Source organism: Triturus cristatus, chromosome 2_2, assembly GCF_964204655.1.
Source record: "Triturus cristatus chromosome 2_2, aTriCri1.1, whole genome shotgun sequence".
NCBI classification, from domain to species: domain Eukaryota; kingdom Metazoa; phylum Chordata; class Amphibia; order Caudata; family Salamandridae; genus Triturus; species Triturus cristatus.
The window spans coordinates 562,233,266-562,248,335 of NC_140582.1; the positions used below are offsets into that span (position 1 = coordinate 562,233,266).

The 15,070-nt window shown below is 40.6% G+C and overlaps 1 protein-coding gene across 1 annotated transcript in view; it reads right to left on the reverse strand.

The window, feature by feature from the left end:
* Nucleotides 1-5,344: 5,344 nt before the first annotated feature.
* Nucleotides 5,345-15,070, reverse strand: part of ASIC5 (acid sensing ion channel subunit family member 5) — a 612,782-nt gene continuing 603,056 nt past the window's right edge. Inside the window, exon 10 of the mRNA XM_085641714.1 lies at nt 5,345-5,535. Coding sequence (XP_085497840.1) covers nt 5,345-5,535 — 191 coding nt within the window. The remainder of the gene's footprint in view (nt 5,536-15,070) is intronic.

Below are 15,070 nucleotides of genomic sequence, written 5' to 3' on the forward strand. Positions count from 1 at the left end.
ACTGGAGATAAGACAATTATTTGTTTCCCCTGAGCCAGTGCTCTTTCTATCGCTACAAAGGTCTGTACTGCTGTCAGAATATTTTCTGTAGAAACAAAACGTATTTTAGCGTTTGTGTTCAAGTTTGATTTGTATGGTATGGGTACTGTTTCTCCTTCATTGAAGGTTAGATAAGTGTACCCAGATTGACCCGCTATAACATGGATCACCAGGTTGTGGACATTCACATATGTCTGCATGTGTTTTGATGCTATCATATCAGCTTGTAGGGAATGAAGGATATCTGTGTGTTCCTGTTTCCAATGCCTAAGTGAAAAATCAGGTCTTATTAAGTCGTAGACAGGTTTTACTTTTTCTGCGTAATCTAAAATGTACGTTCTGCCAAAATATAAGAATCCAAATATGGATTGTAGATTTTTCAGTGATTTAGGAGGTTGGAGCAGCGCACACTTTTCTAAAAAGTTATTTGCCAGGCTTTTCCCTCCACTTGAAAACTCATATCACAAAAATAGGACATTGAGGTGGGCTATTTTCAATTTTATAAATTAAATTTGTAACCCGCAGAGGTGAACACCAAAATTATGTTGCTCACCCTGGTCAAGTGATCCTTTAACTCATCATCCGTCAGATCAATATCATCTACATAGGACAATGCCTCTTCATCCAAATTCTGAAGTAATTCTGTTACCCTTGCAGAGAACAATGCATGGCTATTCTTATCCCTTGGGGGAGTCTACAAAATTCATGTTTGGAACCTAGCGCTGAAAATGCTGTCAGATACCTGTTTCAGGTGCTATATTTTGGCAGAAAAATCCATTTGAGATATCTAGTGTTGTTTTGTATTTTTTCTGCACAATGTTATTCATTAATGCGGCACTGTGTGTATTCTGTACTGCAAATGTTTTTGTGCATGTGTTCAAATATCTGTAGTCTAAAACTAGATGGTATGAATTATAGCTGCCTCCCTCCCCTTTTATGTTTACTAATATTAAAGCTGTTACCTGGGCAAAATTACCTAATGATTTCATCCCTAAGTTTAGAGCAGGTTCTTCTCCATACTCATTCGGCATTTGTCTTAATACATCTGTTATTACTGCTATTGAAGGGATACCATGAGTTCTGGTATATATGGCAACGAAAACTGTGCCCCAAGTGGTACAATCCACTGTCTGTGGAGCTATCCCCATTGGCAAGCAGATTGTTAGAATTCTGTGTTATTCTTGAGGGCTTGTGTGTAGAAATACTGCCTCTAGCTGTGTTATTTTTTGAGCTATCCAGAGTGGCATTTGCTCACGTCTAGTGGGCATTTTACTCATAACTGCTTGTAGCGTTTATGGTTTTATTTTAATTGTAGATCTCTGAATTTGTCCTAAGTGTGTAGCCCTTGGTGGCTGAACTGTGAGTGTTCTCATCATGAACTGTGTCAGGTTTCTGTAAAGTTGTATTATTTCTTTATGAAGTGGATGTAAGTCTGCTACTGGCATTATGTCAGTGTCTGGATGTGGTGTATAGGCCGCTAGGACTGGCCATGTTGCTCCATCTCTTCTGAGTGGACCGAGTCTCACTATTTCTTTTGTGTGTGGGAAGGCGCATTTAAACCAGTTTATGTGCTCCTGGAAGGTGAACAGAACTTCAATGTCCTCAAACAGACAGTATTCATCTGGTGTTTCATGTTCAGTGTAAGAATGAAATGTATTTGATTGTGCATCTGCTTGTAGGAATTTAACCCATGAATAGAATACCTCTTATATGATTTGTATGCCTCAATCACAAATGTGACTGTCCCTCCCCTAGCTGTGACTCCATAGTCTGCTAGTTTCGAAGTAAGGGTCGTTCTAACATTTTCTGAAATGTTTATTTCCCCTTCTTGCTCTTCCTTTGCTGCAACCACAAGTAGTGCTGGTGCAGCGGCATCTTCATCAGCCATTATTTGGAAGAAGGAAAAAGTTTCAAGGAAATGAGATAAGGTTTTATGCACAATAGGAACAATTTGTCCTACAAGCTTGAAAAACCTACAGCCAATACATAAGGTATGCCTACTCAGCTGTGGCAGATAGTTCCCTTCCCACTCCAGACGTCCCTGGGGAAATGTGAGTAGGGGTCTTCTGATAATAGCATGACTGAACTACTTAGATTTGATCGTTAAATAAGTACCAAACCAACGTTGGCGGCGCCACGTCATGTAGTTCCTATAAATGCACGTTTAGACAACATAGACTGTGGGATTGGTTTCCAGACTGATTCCAGACACCCCCACCGGGTATGTTTGCCTGTATACCAACTAGCTCACAGTGCCACTAGAAACCCCTCTTCCCAAGTAGATAATAGTTTTTGGCAACTATCGAACATGACATCGAACATGACCACTCTGTCCCATCAGAATAAACGGTGAGGACGTTTTCCAATAAGTATTTTTTGAACCACCGTCATTCTAGTGTAAAACAGGTGTGCTGAAACAACCATTATACAGAAACAGATTTAAATGATTAGAAGCACTATCAGAGTAAAAGGATGGTAGATTTCTCCCTTTGTGCTAAAACAATTAATAAAAGCAAGTATATAAAATACATGGCAGTAGTAAATGCGTACTCCTTTGATACAACCCTAAATAGATGTACCTAAGTGTACCTAGCATGTATGTAGGTGTAAAGCCAAGAATTCCTCTAGGATAAAGTCAACCCCATTACCTGAACTGAGAGGTCGTGGGACCCTGTCTTGGTCTCAAGATGGACACCCCGCGACGGATGTCAGACCGCTGGGAGCTGGAGTGTTTGCGTGCTGGAACCTCAGCGTCTTGAGGCAGTGTGTCAGCATGGAAGTCCTTTTCTCCTCTTACTACCTCAGCAAGATGGTGTTTATATACCCAAAGTGGTACCCTCAAGGGTTGTACCTTGCTGTGTCATGTCATACTCAGGATGACGAAAGGAATGACCCTTATACATAGTTATTATGCAGGAGATGGTAGTCCTGCTGAGTTCCCAAGAATCCTCATGCACAATGGATGAGTCTAGTTTTCAGGGAAAACCCCACGTCCTATTAGCAGTACCGTAACTAGGTAAAAGGTCAGTCCCTAGAACCGTTATGCAGTGTAATGGTAGGGAAGAATATAGGTGAAAGGGTAAGTTTCTACCTGAGCCTATAGTGGGGTACCTATATGGAACATAACAGTATGCATTCACATATAGAAAGAGGAAGTAACAAGTGGGAAATAAATATATTTCTCCTTGTTACCCCTTTCTGTGGTAGGCATACCGATTTTGTGCAATTCCAGCTTTACTACCTTAATAAATCTAAAATTGTGTAAAATTCATGGGTGGATGCATGGTAGTGCCCATCCTCCACCCATAGATTGCCTACCAGCAAGAAATGTAACACAAGGCATCGCAAGCCTCTGTGTTGCATTACATTTCTTTGCAAAACCAATAAAGGCCATGCAAATCAAGCCTTGAGTGGCTTTGTAAATCCCAAATAAGCCATTGTGTGCCCTGAGTCACCTTGAATGAAGCAAGTTTAAAGCAAGTTCGATGCAACGGCTTAGTAAATATGGGCTGTAATTTTCTCTCAGGGGAGAACTGACTTCAGTAGAAAATATCTAGTTGAACTTTAAAACTGAATGTGTGACATGACTATAAGTACTATTCAAGCGACGTTCACTTCATGACTTTTGGAAACTGTAGCTGCTATCTCACAAACATATACCGTTCTCCTACAAATTAATGCTTATGCCGAATGTGTGTAAGACTCATCAGTGTCATTGGAAAACATTTATAATTTCAGACTTTCCTAATCTAAACATTGTCTTGCGCTTCAACATTTGGTGCAAAACATGCCTGGTGAAAAACTCTGCTTTAGTGTTAAGCACTCGAAAATTGTTGATCTAGGCCCAGATTCTCAAAGGTTCCATGGAATGCAGCGGGCAGCCAGAAAATGCTGCGCTACATTGCGTGACATGTAGAGAGCAGGAGAGCCCCATGCTCACAGAGATACGGCACTCTCCTCCACTCTCCCTAGTGCCAGCGCTGATTTCAGCTGCTGAGCGCCAGGCACATACCTTAGTGCCAAAGTGCTAGGGGGAGTGTCTGAGTCTACCATAGGTTTAGTACAGGGAGGGTAGGGTACCCTTTCTGTACAAAATACTATGGCTATGCAAATTTTAAACCTTTTCCTACTGTGTATGTGTGCTGTACAGTGCAGCACACTTGCAAAGTCAGAAAAGAAAGTAGTAATTAAAGCATTTCTTCCTCTAATGCCAACTTTTCCGCTGCATTAATTTTTGGTTCTAAACCCTGTCTGCTAATGTTAGTTGATAGAGTTTAGCGTAAAAAACCATGGGTGGTTGCATGGAAGCGCCCATGAACCACCCATGTAATGATGCCTTGATGCAAAGTAATGTAAAGCAGCATTTTGCGCTGGTGTGTGTTACTTTTGGGTACTTTCCAGCACAAAACAAGTTTTGCACTGGACTGTGAATCAGGAAAAAAACATTTGTGCTGATTAGAATCCCTTTTGTGATGGTAACCCAGCGCAAAACCTTTGAGAATCTCCTCCGTAGTTTAAGATCTGCCCACGACGATTTTAACAGTAGCATTACCTCTAACGTATTAGCCATTTGTGAAGGTTTACAAAACAAAATGAAGTAACGAATGCAATGAAATTTTAGGAAGAAATGAGAAAGCAACAATTTACCATATCGAATACCGGTCCTGGATTCTAAAATTAGTATTTTGAAAATAAAGTACAATTATCAAAATATAATTAGAAAATCATTATGCAAAATTGATAAATGCTTCAAAAAAACAAACCCACAAAACTGCCTCTATTATTCTAACTAAAATATGTATTTAAAAGAAATGCCAAACAATTCAAACGGGACTAAAGCACGCTCAAATGGAATAATGGTTAAGAATGAAAAAACAAATAGCTACACGGGTTTTATGCAGGGTGTTTACCTTTGGACAAAAGATTCCCTCGATTTCGCAAATGTAGTATTGCATTCATTTTCAATATTCTTGAAAAAGAGGAATCAATACAACTTTTCGTTTTTTCTCTTCCTTCTGAAAGTCATAACATTGAGTTGCTAGGAATTGTCTTCACATTATAAATATTGTTCTTAATTCCTTCCTCGTAAGTGTATTTTTTCCCCACATGTATTTTTATTATCACATATGTACTAGCATATTAGCTTTCAAAGCATTAAACAAGTTGGCATATCACTTTTATGGTCTTCATAAATACATTTTGAAAATATGCTTTAATATATCAATCAAGAAACATTATGCTTACAGTAAAGTATCATGTACCGTTTTGTTTATTATAGGTTACATTGTTATTTGGCTAAGACTGATTACAATTCTTGTATTTCTTTTTTATATTGGATATTTTTTTGAGCAGTTTGACTTCTTTCGGAATTTTCAGGTGTTTTCACCAGCATAAAGATGCATATCCAGAAAAGATTTGTTATAAGGTATTCCAGAATTTCTATGATGGTAATTACGCTAGCACCACAAAAAAGACCAAGTTGTCCACCGACATCAGCTGCAAAATAATTATAAATAAGTATTACAACTCTCATCTCGATCATTTTTACAGTCAGTCACTAAAGAAAGGCAAGCTGCAGTCTTTCTTTTTTGCAGAAATCAATCTACACCTTGTACGCGAAAAACTTTACAAGTGAAAATTTTATTTGTATTGCTTTTTAATAACACCCAGATCCCCCCACACATATTTAGTAATTCTTTTGACTTATCCAAGATAGTCGAATCCTTTGCAATATATTGGCATTTTGTAAGTGAATACTTTAGGGGTAACTAAGGGTCTCAATTTATCAATATGGTGTCATATGAATATTGCGACAAGAGACTGTAACTTGTAGCTGAGCCTTCTGAATAGAGTGCTCACTTTTTTGCTGATTGTGAGACCTCTAACTGCCAGGGAGTAATTGGATCATGTCTGGAATATTGGAAAGGTACATGAAAATACACACAAATATCCCTCCTGACTTAGCAAAACATCTAAATATCTCAGTTGGCAGAAGGGGTCTCAAAGTGTCAAAACCCTTTTCTTTTACCCTCCCACATTCAGAACATCAACAGTTTGCAAACAATCCTTCTCTGGACTAGTTTACAGAGCATGAATCTGTTTGCCTGCCACTCTCGGACTGCTGACCCCTCACCTCTCTAATCTTTCACAAAAAATTCAAGGCTTACATTTTCATTCTCTGGACTAGTCACCAGGGCCTGGATCAGTTTGCCTGTCACTCTCAGAATGCTGACCCCTCACCCTTCCGATCTTTCACAAACAACCCAAGTTTCATGCTGAACCTGACATCTTTGGCATAGGTTTTCCCAACTTTTTTGCTTTCAGGCTTTCTGTTTTTGCAGACTTTGATTTTTCTGGCCTTTTGATTCTGCTCACTTTACCACTGCTAACAGTGTTAAAAGTGCTTGTGCTCTCTTCCTAAAACATGATGAAATTGGCTTACACCCAGTTGGCTCATTTATGTACTTGTAAGTTCCTAGTAAAGTGCAGAGGGACTCTGAACAAAATGCTACTAGTGGTCCTGCATCACTGATTGTGCAATCCACTTAAGTTGCCCTTTAAGCATGTCTCAAGCCTGCAATTGCAGTCTGTGTGTGCGGTTTTAAACAGCTATTTTTGACTAGGCAAAATATCCCTTTTGCTGTCCTAAAAGCTTCTTTTTTTAATTCATATGTCACCCCTAGAGTAGGCCCCAAACAGCCCATAGGGCAGAGTGCGTTGTATTTAACAATTATGGCATGTACTTTTAATGTTTAGATGTCCTGCTGCAAGGCCTGTCTCTCCTATAGGATAACATTTTGTTACCTTAATACATTTAATAAGTGATAACTTTAAATTAGGAAGTGGTAAGAAAGTTAAGTTTGGTCTCCAAAGAATTACAATTTAAAAACCTCTTTAAAGGTAAAGTTGAATTGTATGTCATCATTCTGAAAATGCCACTTTAAGAAAGTTAGCACTTTCTTGTCCCATCCATTTGGTGCCTGCAGCTTGTGTCCTGGGTCACATGATTAGGTGTAGGTGGAAGTTGGTCTTTATGTATTACTCCCAGAACTTGAGACAAAGGGGGAATAGGTGTTGACAGGACGGACCATCTCTCAGAATGAGAGGGAGGAGCTTTTAACTACCACACTTACACATCACAAAGACTTTGCTACAGTACACCCACAAATTGTGTTGCACTAGTCTGTTGTACCTCCAGATAAGCTAGGGCCAGAGCAGAAAGGAATGAAAATCCAGACATCTCTATAGGGGGAGGACTCAAGAAGCTTCTCCCATTTCAAAGCAGGCACCAGGTATTAATAGTGGGACCTCAGACCCAACACTTAGATAACGTCTGGACCTCTGATCTCTGCCAGCAATGACTGCCCAGTTGTGAAATCTGCCCTTCTGAACTGCTTACTGACCAAGAACCAAGAACTGCTTTACTGCCCAAGGCCTGCTGTTGATGCACCAGAACCTTTCTGCTGCTGTGAGCTGTCGTCCTGAATGTAGCTGCCTGTGTAGACCTAGGACTCCAAGAAACTTCCATGGGTCAATTGGCTAGCCCACTGTTCAAAGCTAGAGCGACATAATAGGTTTCTTTGATGTCAACACAACTGTTCATATTTCGACGCAGTGCAGTGCACCTCACCATCAACTCCAGCCCAGCATGACGGAGCTCGTCTTCAATACCGATTAATCTCATCACAAGTCCTCGGAAGCCCTAGCAGCTTCTTCAACAACAAACCCAAGGTGGCTCAATGCTTACACCAGCCCAGCGCAAATCATCTTGTCCCACGCATCACAGCGCAAGTCTTCGCAAGCCCTGCAGGCCCTCACATCACAACCTCGCTGACACTCATTGACTCCACCACTGCATGACACATCTCGACACAGAACCTCACATCGCAAACACTGTCAACGGTCATCAACTCCACTGCTGCACAAAGCATTTCAATGCCAGATCTTATCGATTACTATTTTTCGATTCCAGCTCGTGCAGCTCGATGCAAGGTCTTGGCATCTTGATGCCCCTGCTACAAGGTACTTTTAGCAGACTAAACTCAGTCCAGCATCCAGTCCGCGCTTCATCACGGTTGGCCTAAACTTGTGAAATGGACCCATTCGCCTGCAATTGCTGTTGGAGCTTTTTGTTTCCTAGCGCTTGATTTCTACAAAACGTTTACAATCACAAATCTCGAGTTCTAATGATTGATTTTTGTTGTTTTGGTGTCACATCATTTATAAAAAAAACTGTTGTGGGATTTTGCTTGTGCTGTGTTTACATTTTCTTGCTGTTTGAAGTGCTACATAAATACTTTACACATTGCCTATAAGTTTAGTCTGACTGCTTTTGTACCAAGCTAGCAGAGGGTTGAAAACAAGTTAATTTCACCTTGACATGAATTGTGGTTGCTGCTTAAGTAGGGGTTCAGCCCCATCAACCAATAACCCAATTTCTTACAACGCAAATTTTCCAAACATTCCTTGACTAAGAACTTTTATGCAAATCTGACCTTCAAACCAAACGTGGTTTGCTGTTTATTTTATGCTTTTAAATTGTTATGTCCCTCTCCTCATCTCCATATAATCACAACTTGATAACTTCTTGTAAAGTAAAACATCCTTAAACCAACCAGTCTTGGTGCATCATGTAAGTGGATAAATAAAATACATAAATAAAAATTACTTACATACTTGAAAATATACTTCAATCATGCACACCCAGAAGGTGTTCATATTCTACATTAAGGGAAACCTACCAAGAGCCTACCACTAATTAGACTAAAAGTTTCAGCCCAAAGTCTAACACTAGTGATTTCTTTTGCACCTGTAGCACACATAACAATACATATTATGCAGAAATCAAGTAAGCACAGTGAACAAGCCTGAGCCCCATACTCTTCACTTGAGAGATGTGCACTCAAGAGATGTGCTCTCCTCTGAGAAACTGTGCCAACTGGTGCACTTTACAGATAAACAAGTTATGAACAAAGCAAATAGTTCAATAAAATCAGCAAACAGTATCCTCAAATGAGCATGAACTGTTATTGGAATATCAACTTTCAATACTTTGTAAGGACAAAAAACATCTGTTTGTTGTTTTCTTTAAATATAGCAGTTTTGTGAATAAACATTCATTTGTATTTTTCTGAAAATTCACTGATATTCTCCAAATGTCAGATCTCATTTTTAGCAAGTTAATGTCAATATATGTCTAGATACCCTAAACAATGTCAGCCATTAACACGTATTCGCAAGAGCCCCTTCATAGACCAATCATTGCCCTAATAGGCATAGGTATGCCCTTTAAATACCATTATCTGCTGAGACACATTCATCACATGCATTTTCCTCAGTCTTCACCTCACACATATAAACCTAATATGTCTGTCTTTGCTGTCATGTAACCAGGTAACAAAATCATTTGGTAGTCATTGACATCTGGGGCAAGCCAAAACCTTTGACCAACTGATCATCCACTTTTATATGTCCCGGATAAGGATTCACTTAGATGCATTTTGTAGATCCTGTGTCACCTACCAGGACAGTGGTAAGTCAGATGTAAAGCACAAGGCTCACTTGATACCACTCATTGTAATAGGAACACTCTTTGAGAGGGCGGGAATTCATATTGATAGGCCTCTAAACCCCAAGACTGCCTTAGACAACAAGATTAGCCTGGTCATGGTTGACCATGCTACAAGGTTCCCTTAGGCCATGCCACTAAGTTCGGTGAATGGCCCCATGGTGGCCAGGTCACTGATGGGGCACTTTACCCAAGTGGGTTTTCCCCAAGGAGATTGTGGCTGATAGGAAAGCCTAATTCATGTCTGCCTAAGTAAAGTCCATGTGGGAAGAGTTTGGAGCAAACTACAAGTACCCCATTCAGTACTACCCTAAGACCAATGGGCTTGTTGAAAGGTTCAACAAGACTCTGAAGGGTGTAATTATGAGCCTGTCAGAGCCCATGTGATGTGAGTGGGATGTCTTGTTACCATGCATTCTTTTTGCCCACAGGGAGGTGCCTCTTCAAGCTTCTTCTGTTTTACCAATTTGTGACAGGATGTTTGAACTGCGGCAAAGAGGGATAGGATCAAGCTCCCCAGTAGCCCCGCAGAATGTAGGGAGAAACATGTTAGCACTCAGGTCTCAGGTGAACATGTCTAGAAAGAGGTCACTGAGAACATGGAGTCCAGGTAGGAGGTGATGAAATAGTGGACCGACAGATATTCAATCTGGTGGAGTACCAACTTGGGTAAACATGCAGGAAGAGAGCACTATTCGCAATACCGCGGGGTATTAATCCAAATGTTTTATTACGTGATTCAAGCTTGTAGCCAAAAGCTCATTTGGTTGTACGTAATCTTTATTCATGAAGTGCATTAATCATCATGCACAATCCAATGTGATATTTTCGCCAGTAGTTAACATTCAGCAAAAACCCAATGCATTTCGGGTCATACATCGACCCTTCGTCAGGGGTCATATCTTGTTACTGCAAAAGAACGGAAACAGGAGGTCATTCAGTATGGGCTATCTAATTAATTATGTGAGTTAGAATAGTGCCCAGAGCCTTAGAACCGAAAGTGAACGTGCACTAGTGTATGGACAAAATATAGGAAATTTCAACCCTAAGTTTAAGTGATGTCTCCGAATTTAAACAAAAGAGATATCGGCGTGTTAAAACAAAAATGTGAGAGGATTTGCAGTGACTCAAGTTCCTTCCATAAATGTTCAAGACATGAAACTATTAGTAATGGGGTCAAAATGCTATATTTGTGCTATCTCGAATCTCGTGTGCGAGTGATCATGCATTCTATTAGATTGCTACACAATACATTAAAGTGATTTTAAACTTACCAAAAAATGTTCAGGTGAATTGTCTCTATCGCTTGCAGATCCTGTGGAATGCCGCGCAGCAGTGTAAGTGCTTCGTCATTACGTTAGACGTCTAACGTAAGGCGTCTTAAAGGTGCCCGAGTGTAATCGTGCACGTGTAGCTGAGCCGTGTTAAAGGCGTATTAGAGACTTACGGCGATTGTTGTTAACTGAAGTGCAATAAAGTTAAAGAAATTAAAGAAGTTAAAGAAGTTAAAAATCACCATAGAGATGTGCGTTTTTTTTTTTTTTAATGGGGGAATATGATTATAATGTAAACATCTTCATTCAAGAACATGAAAGAAAGAACATGATGAAAAATAAATAACATCTAATAATAATATTTGGCAGTATCATCGTAAATTATTCATTTGATATCCACATATTATAATGTTTAGCATTCAACAGCAGAAAAAAGACCTTAAGCATTCTGTACAAAATATGATCAGTTATAGATCATCATGACTATGTACTATAGAAAGCAATTATATTCAATTCTATTGTTCATCCCTTGTGGTTGTAGGGCGTGCAGTTTTTTTGTCCAGAAAAATTCAGATCTCGCTTAGGCTTTAGATGGATCAATATCGTTTCTCAGTTTTAATGCTTCAAGAATGGTGAAGCGCAGTTGAGCTATATTATGTCTGGCCACAAGCCAGTGTGACGCTACAGTAGATTTCATGTTGTGGTTTCAATTGTTGCTCTTATGTTCTCCTACACGTATTTTGATTTTACGCTCTGTTTTTCCAACGTAGATTTTTCCACAAGGGCATTTCGATGCGTACGCAACGTTTGATGAATCACATGTGCTAGAATGCTTTAACTCAATGATGTGCCCTTGAGTAGGGTGAATGAACTTATTGCCAACCATTACGTTGTTACAATGTCTGCATTTCATGCATTTTTGCATGCCTTTGTATTCTTTTTGTGTGGATGCATGTTGTTTTTTAAGGAGCTCCTGTAAATTGCGGGAGCGTTGCATGGCGAATGTAGGATGTGCGGGAAACATGTCTTTAAAATCCGGTTCAGTATGAATAATAGACCAGTGTCTTATGATTATGGGTTTAATCCGATTGGACTGTGTAGAAAATTTCAAAACACATTGGATGATTTAGGGGTGATTTTGCGTAATAGCTGTGTTCTGTCCAAAGCTTCCACCCTCTTGGTAGCTTTCTCCAATATTTTATCAGGATATCCCCTCTGTTTGAATTTCTCTGCAAATTTCTTTATGATTGTGTTTGATTCTACTGGGTCAGAGGTGATCCGTTTTAGTCTTATGAACTGAGAATATGGTAGATGGTGCTTTAGAGATTTCTGATGGAAGCTCCGAAAATGCAAAGAATTGTTTATGTCTGTTTTCTTCGTGTACACACTCGTTTTGATGTTACCTGCCTCAATCTGAATAAGTGCATCCAGAAAGGCGATGCTGTTTTTCTCGATTTGATGTGTGAATTTCACACGGCCATGAATGTTGTTGAGTTCACGGATGTTATTTTCAAGAGTGGTAATGTCGCCTTTCCAAATGACTACAATATCATCAATGTACCGCTTAGATAAAACCAAATGTTCAACCCATGTTTCATTTTTGGGAATGTAATCTGATTCAAGTTTAGCCATAAGAATGTTGGCGTACGAAGGTGCACCGGCAAATCCCATAGAAGTTCCATTGTTCTGGGCATAGAATGTGTCATTACATTTAAAATAACTGTGGAGCAGTGAGAAATGTAGAAGTTCCAGTAAAAAAAGTTTTTCAACATTTGGTGTTTTATCTTCAAGTAAAGCCCATTCCGTGGCTTCTATGCCATCTTTATGAGGTATTGAGGTACAGAGAGCAGTGACATCGATAGTGCATAACAGCCAATCTGTAGCTTGATCAGTGTTTAGATCCAGTAATATGTTCAACAATGCAGTGGTGTCTTGGATGTAACTAGTTTGTTGTTGTACTATGGGTTGCAAAAAGCTATCCAGATATCTCCCAATTGGCTCTGACAGTGATCCACATGCTGATACAATTGGACGAAAAGGTGGTTTTTCTGTGTCCTTGTGGATTTTTGGGAGCATATATAGCCTTGGGCGTCTTGGGTAGATGGTATATAAATATTTTTAAGTGTTTTCATCAATCCAGCCCATCTCCAGTGCCTTTGTCAGAATCTGTTGTAATACTTTCTGGTAAGCCGTTGTTGGGTCTTGATCAAGTTTCGAGTATGTGTCACTGTCTTGAAGGTGGTCTAACACACTTTGTGTGAAAAAATCTGAATCAAGTACCACTAATGCGCCTCCTTTATCAGCTCTTTGAAAGATCAGGATCTTGTGACAATTGTTTTAAAGTGCTCCATTCTTTCTTAGTAAAATTAACCCGTTTGTCCTTCTTAAAGTTTATTGACCTGAACTCCGCTTTGACCAGTCTTTCAAATGCATCAATTGATTTGTGAGAAATCGGTGAACAAAAGGAGCTTTTAGGTTTGAATGCTCTGACCGTTGATTCATCTGATGAAGTTATGGCTGGTTCAATGGTGTTGAAGAAATGTTTCAATCTCAAAATCCTAGTAAACTTAAATAAAGAAACTTCTGTTTCTGCCAAGTTACTATGATAAGTAGGGACATATGAGGTGCCTTTGTTTAGAAACGCTATTTGAGCTCTTGATAACTTTACCTTAGAGATGTTAACTACTAAGTTGTTTTCGTCTTGCTGCGAGTTGCTCGTCTGTCTGCCTCGGGATCTAGATCTTTTGCCCCTCCTGGTTTTAATCCGGATTTGTCTGGCTGGTGGTTGGATGCGGGGCTTGTTGACAAAAAAGAAGCCTTAGAGCTATTTGGTCTTCCTGTTGTTGCATCAGTTCGTGATGATGGTCTGCCATCCTCTCTTAATGGTGGGCGATTCTGGGCGGTCTCAGAATCAGATACACCCCTTTCCTCTGATGAGCCAGATGTTGGAGGTGTTTGCCACTTTCGTTGATTACCAACCTGGCCAGAAACTGTGGGTGATGGGGCCTGTGGAACAACTCCAAGCCTTGCAAGATCTGTAGACTGGGTCCTCTGAGGTAAAACAAAAACAAAGAGTCCATCTACCTGGTAGACCTCCAGACCCCCAGTAACCCCTTAAGGGCCCTGCATATGAGCCACCTCAAGCCTCACTATAGGAGGTCTGAAGTAACCACCCTCTTGGTGACAGATGGAGGTGAGGGGTGGAGAGTAAACCCCTCCCAGACCTACCGTCTCCCAAAGAGCAGGATGGGTCAGTGTAGGGAGCCATCCTTTCCCCCACACTGACAGCAGAGTAGCAGAGCGACTATTGCCACATGCTAGGACAGTTCTCCTCTCTGTTCTCCCTTACCCATGCACCTACTGGTATGCCCATGGCATTGACACAATAGACAGCATACTTTGTCTCAATTATGGGCCTAATAAGGATGTCGGTCAGTTTCCTCCGACCTACATCCCTGTGGTTGTGAAACCGACTGACCTTAGGTCGGCGGTCTGCAACCAAAATTACAATGCGACTGCACACGGTGCAGTTGCAGACTCCCATTTTACTATGGGAGCTTGTGAGGCGGTCAGACTTTGGCCACAGCACAAGCTCCCAAAGAGAAATGGGAGTCACTGTAGATCCTGCACCGTGTGGGTGCCTGCCCACAGTGCAGGGATTTCCAGGGGGAACCCATAGGTGCCATCTTGGCACCCAACTGGAGGCTGCTGAAGAAGGGGGGCCCTGCTAGGGGCCCCCAAAGTCCCCTTCTGACAGGCTTTGCATGTCAGAAAGTCTGACATGGAAAGCCTGTTGAAAACCAACATCATAATCCCGATGGCAGAAACGCCGTGTGCATGGGACTATGGTGGCGGTTGCGGCTGGCCAACGTGTTCCTTGAGCCCGTCAGAAGCAAGCCGGAATGACCGGCCGGTTTGATTTAATCATAAAACGGCAGTTAGAATTCAAAACAAGTATGTCAGCCGGATGCTTTCCAACTGAAATCCTAATGAGGGCCTTAGTCACTAAGACTGATACCCCATCTCCAAAGCTGATGAGCTCTTTGATCAATTGGGGAAGATCAAGTTCCTCAGTATTTCTGGTTTGACATCAGGGTGTTTGCAGATTTACCTTATGGAGGGGTTCAAGGAGAGGACGGCATTTTTTTAAACAGATGACCACTTTTCATTTAAACCCTTGGGTTAAAGA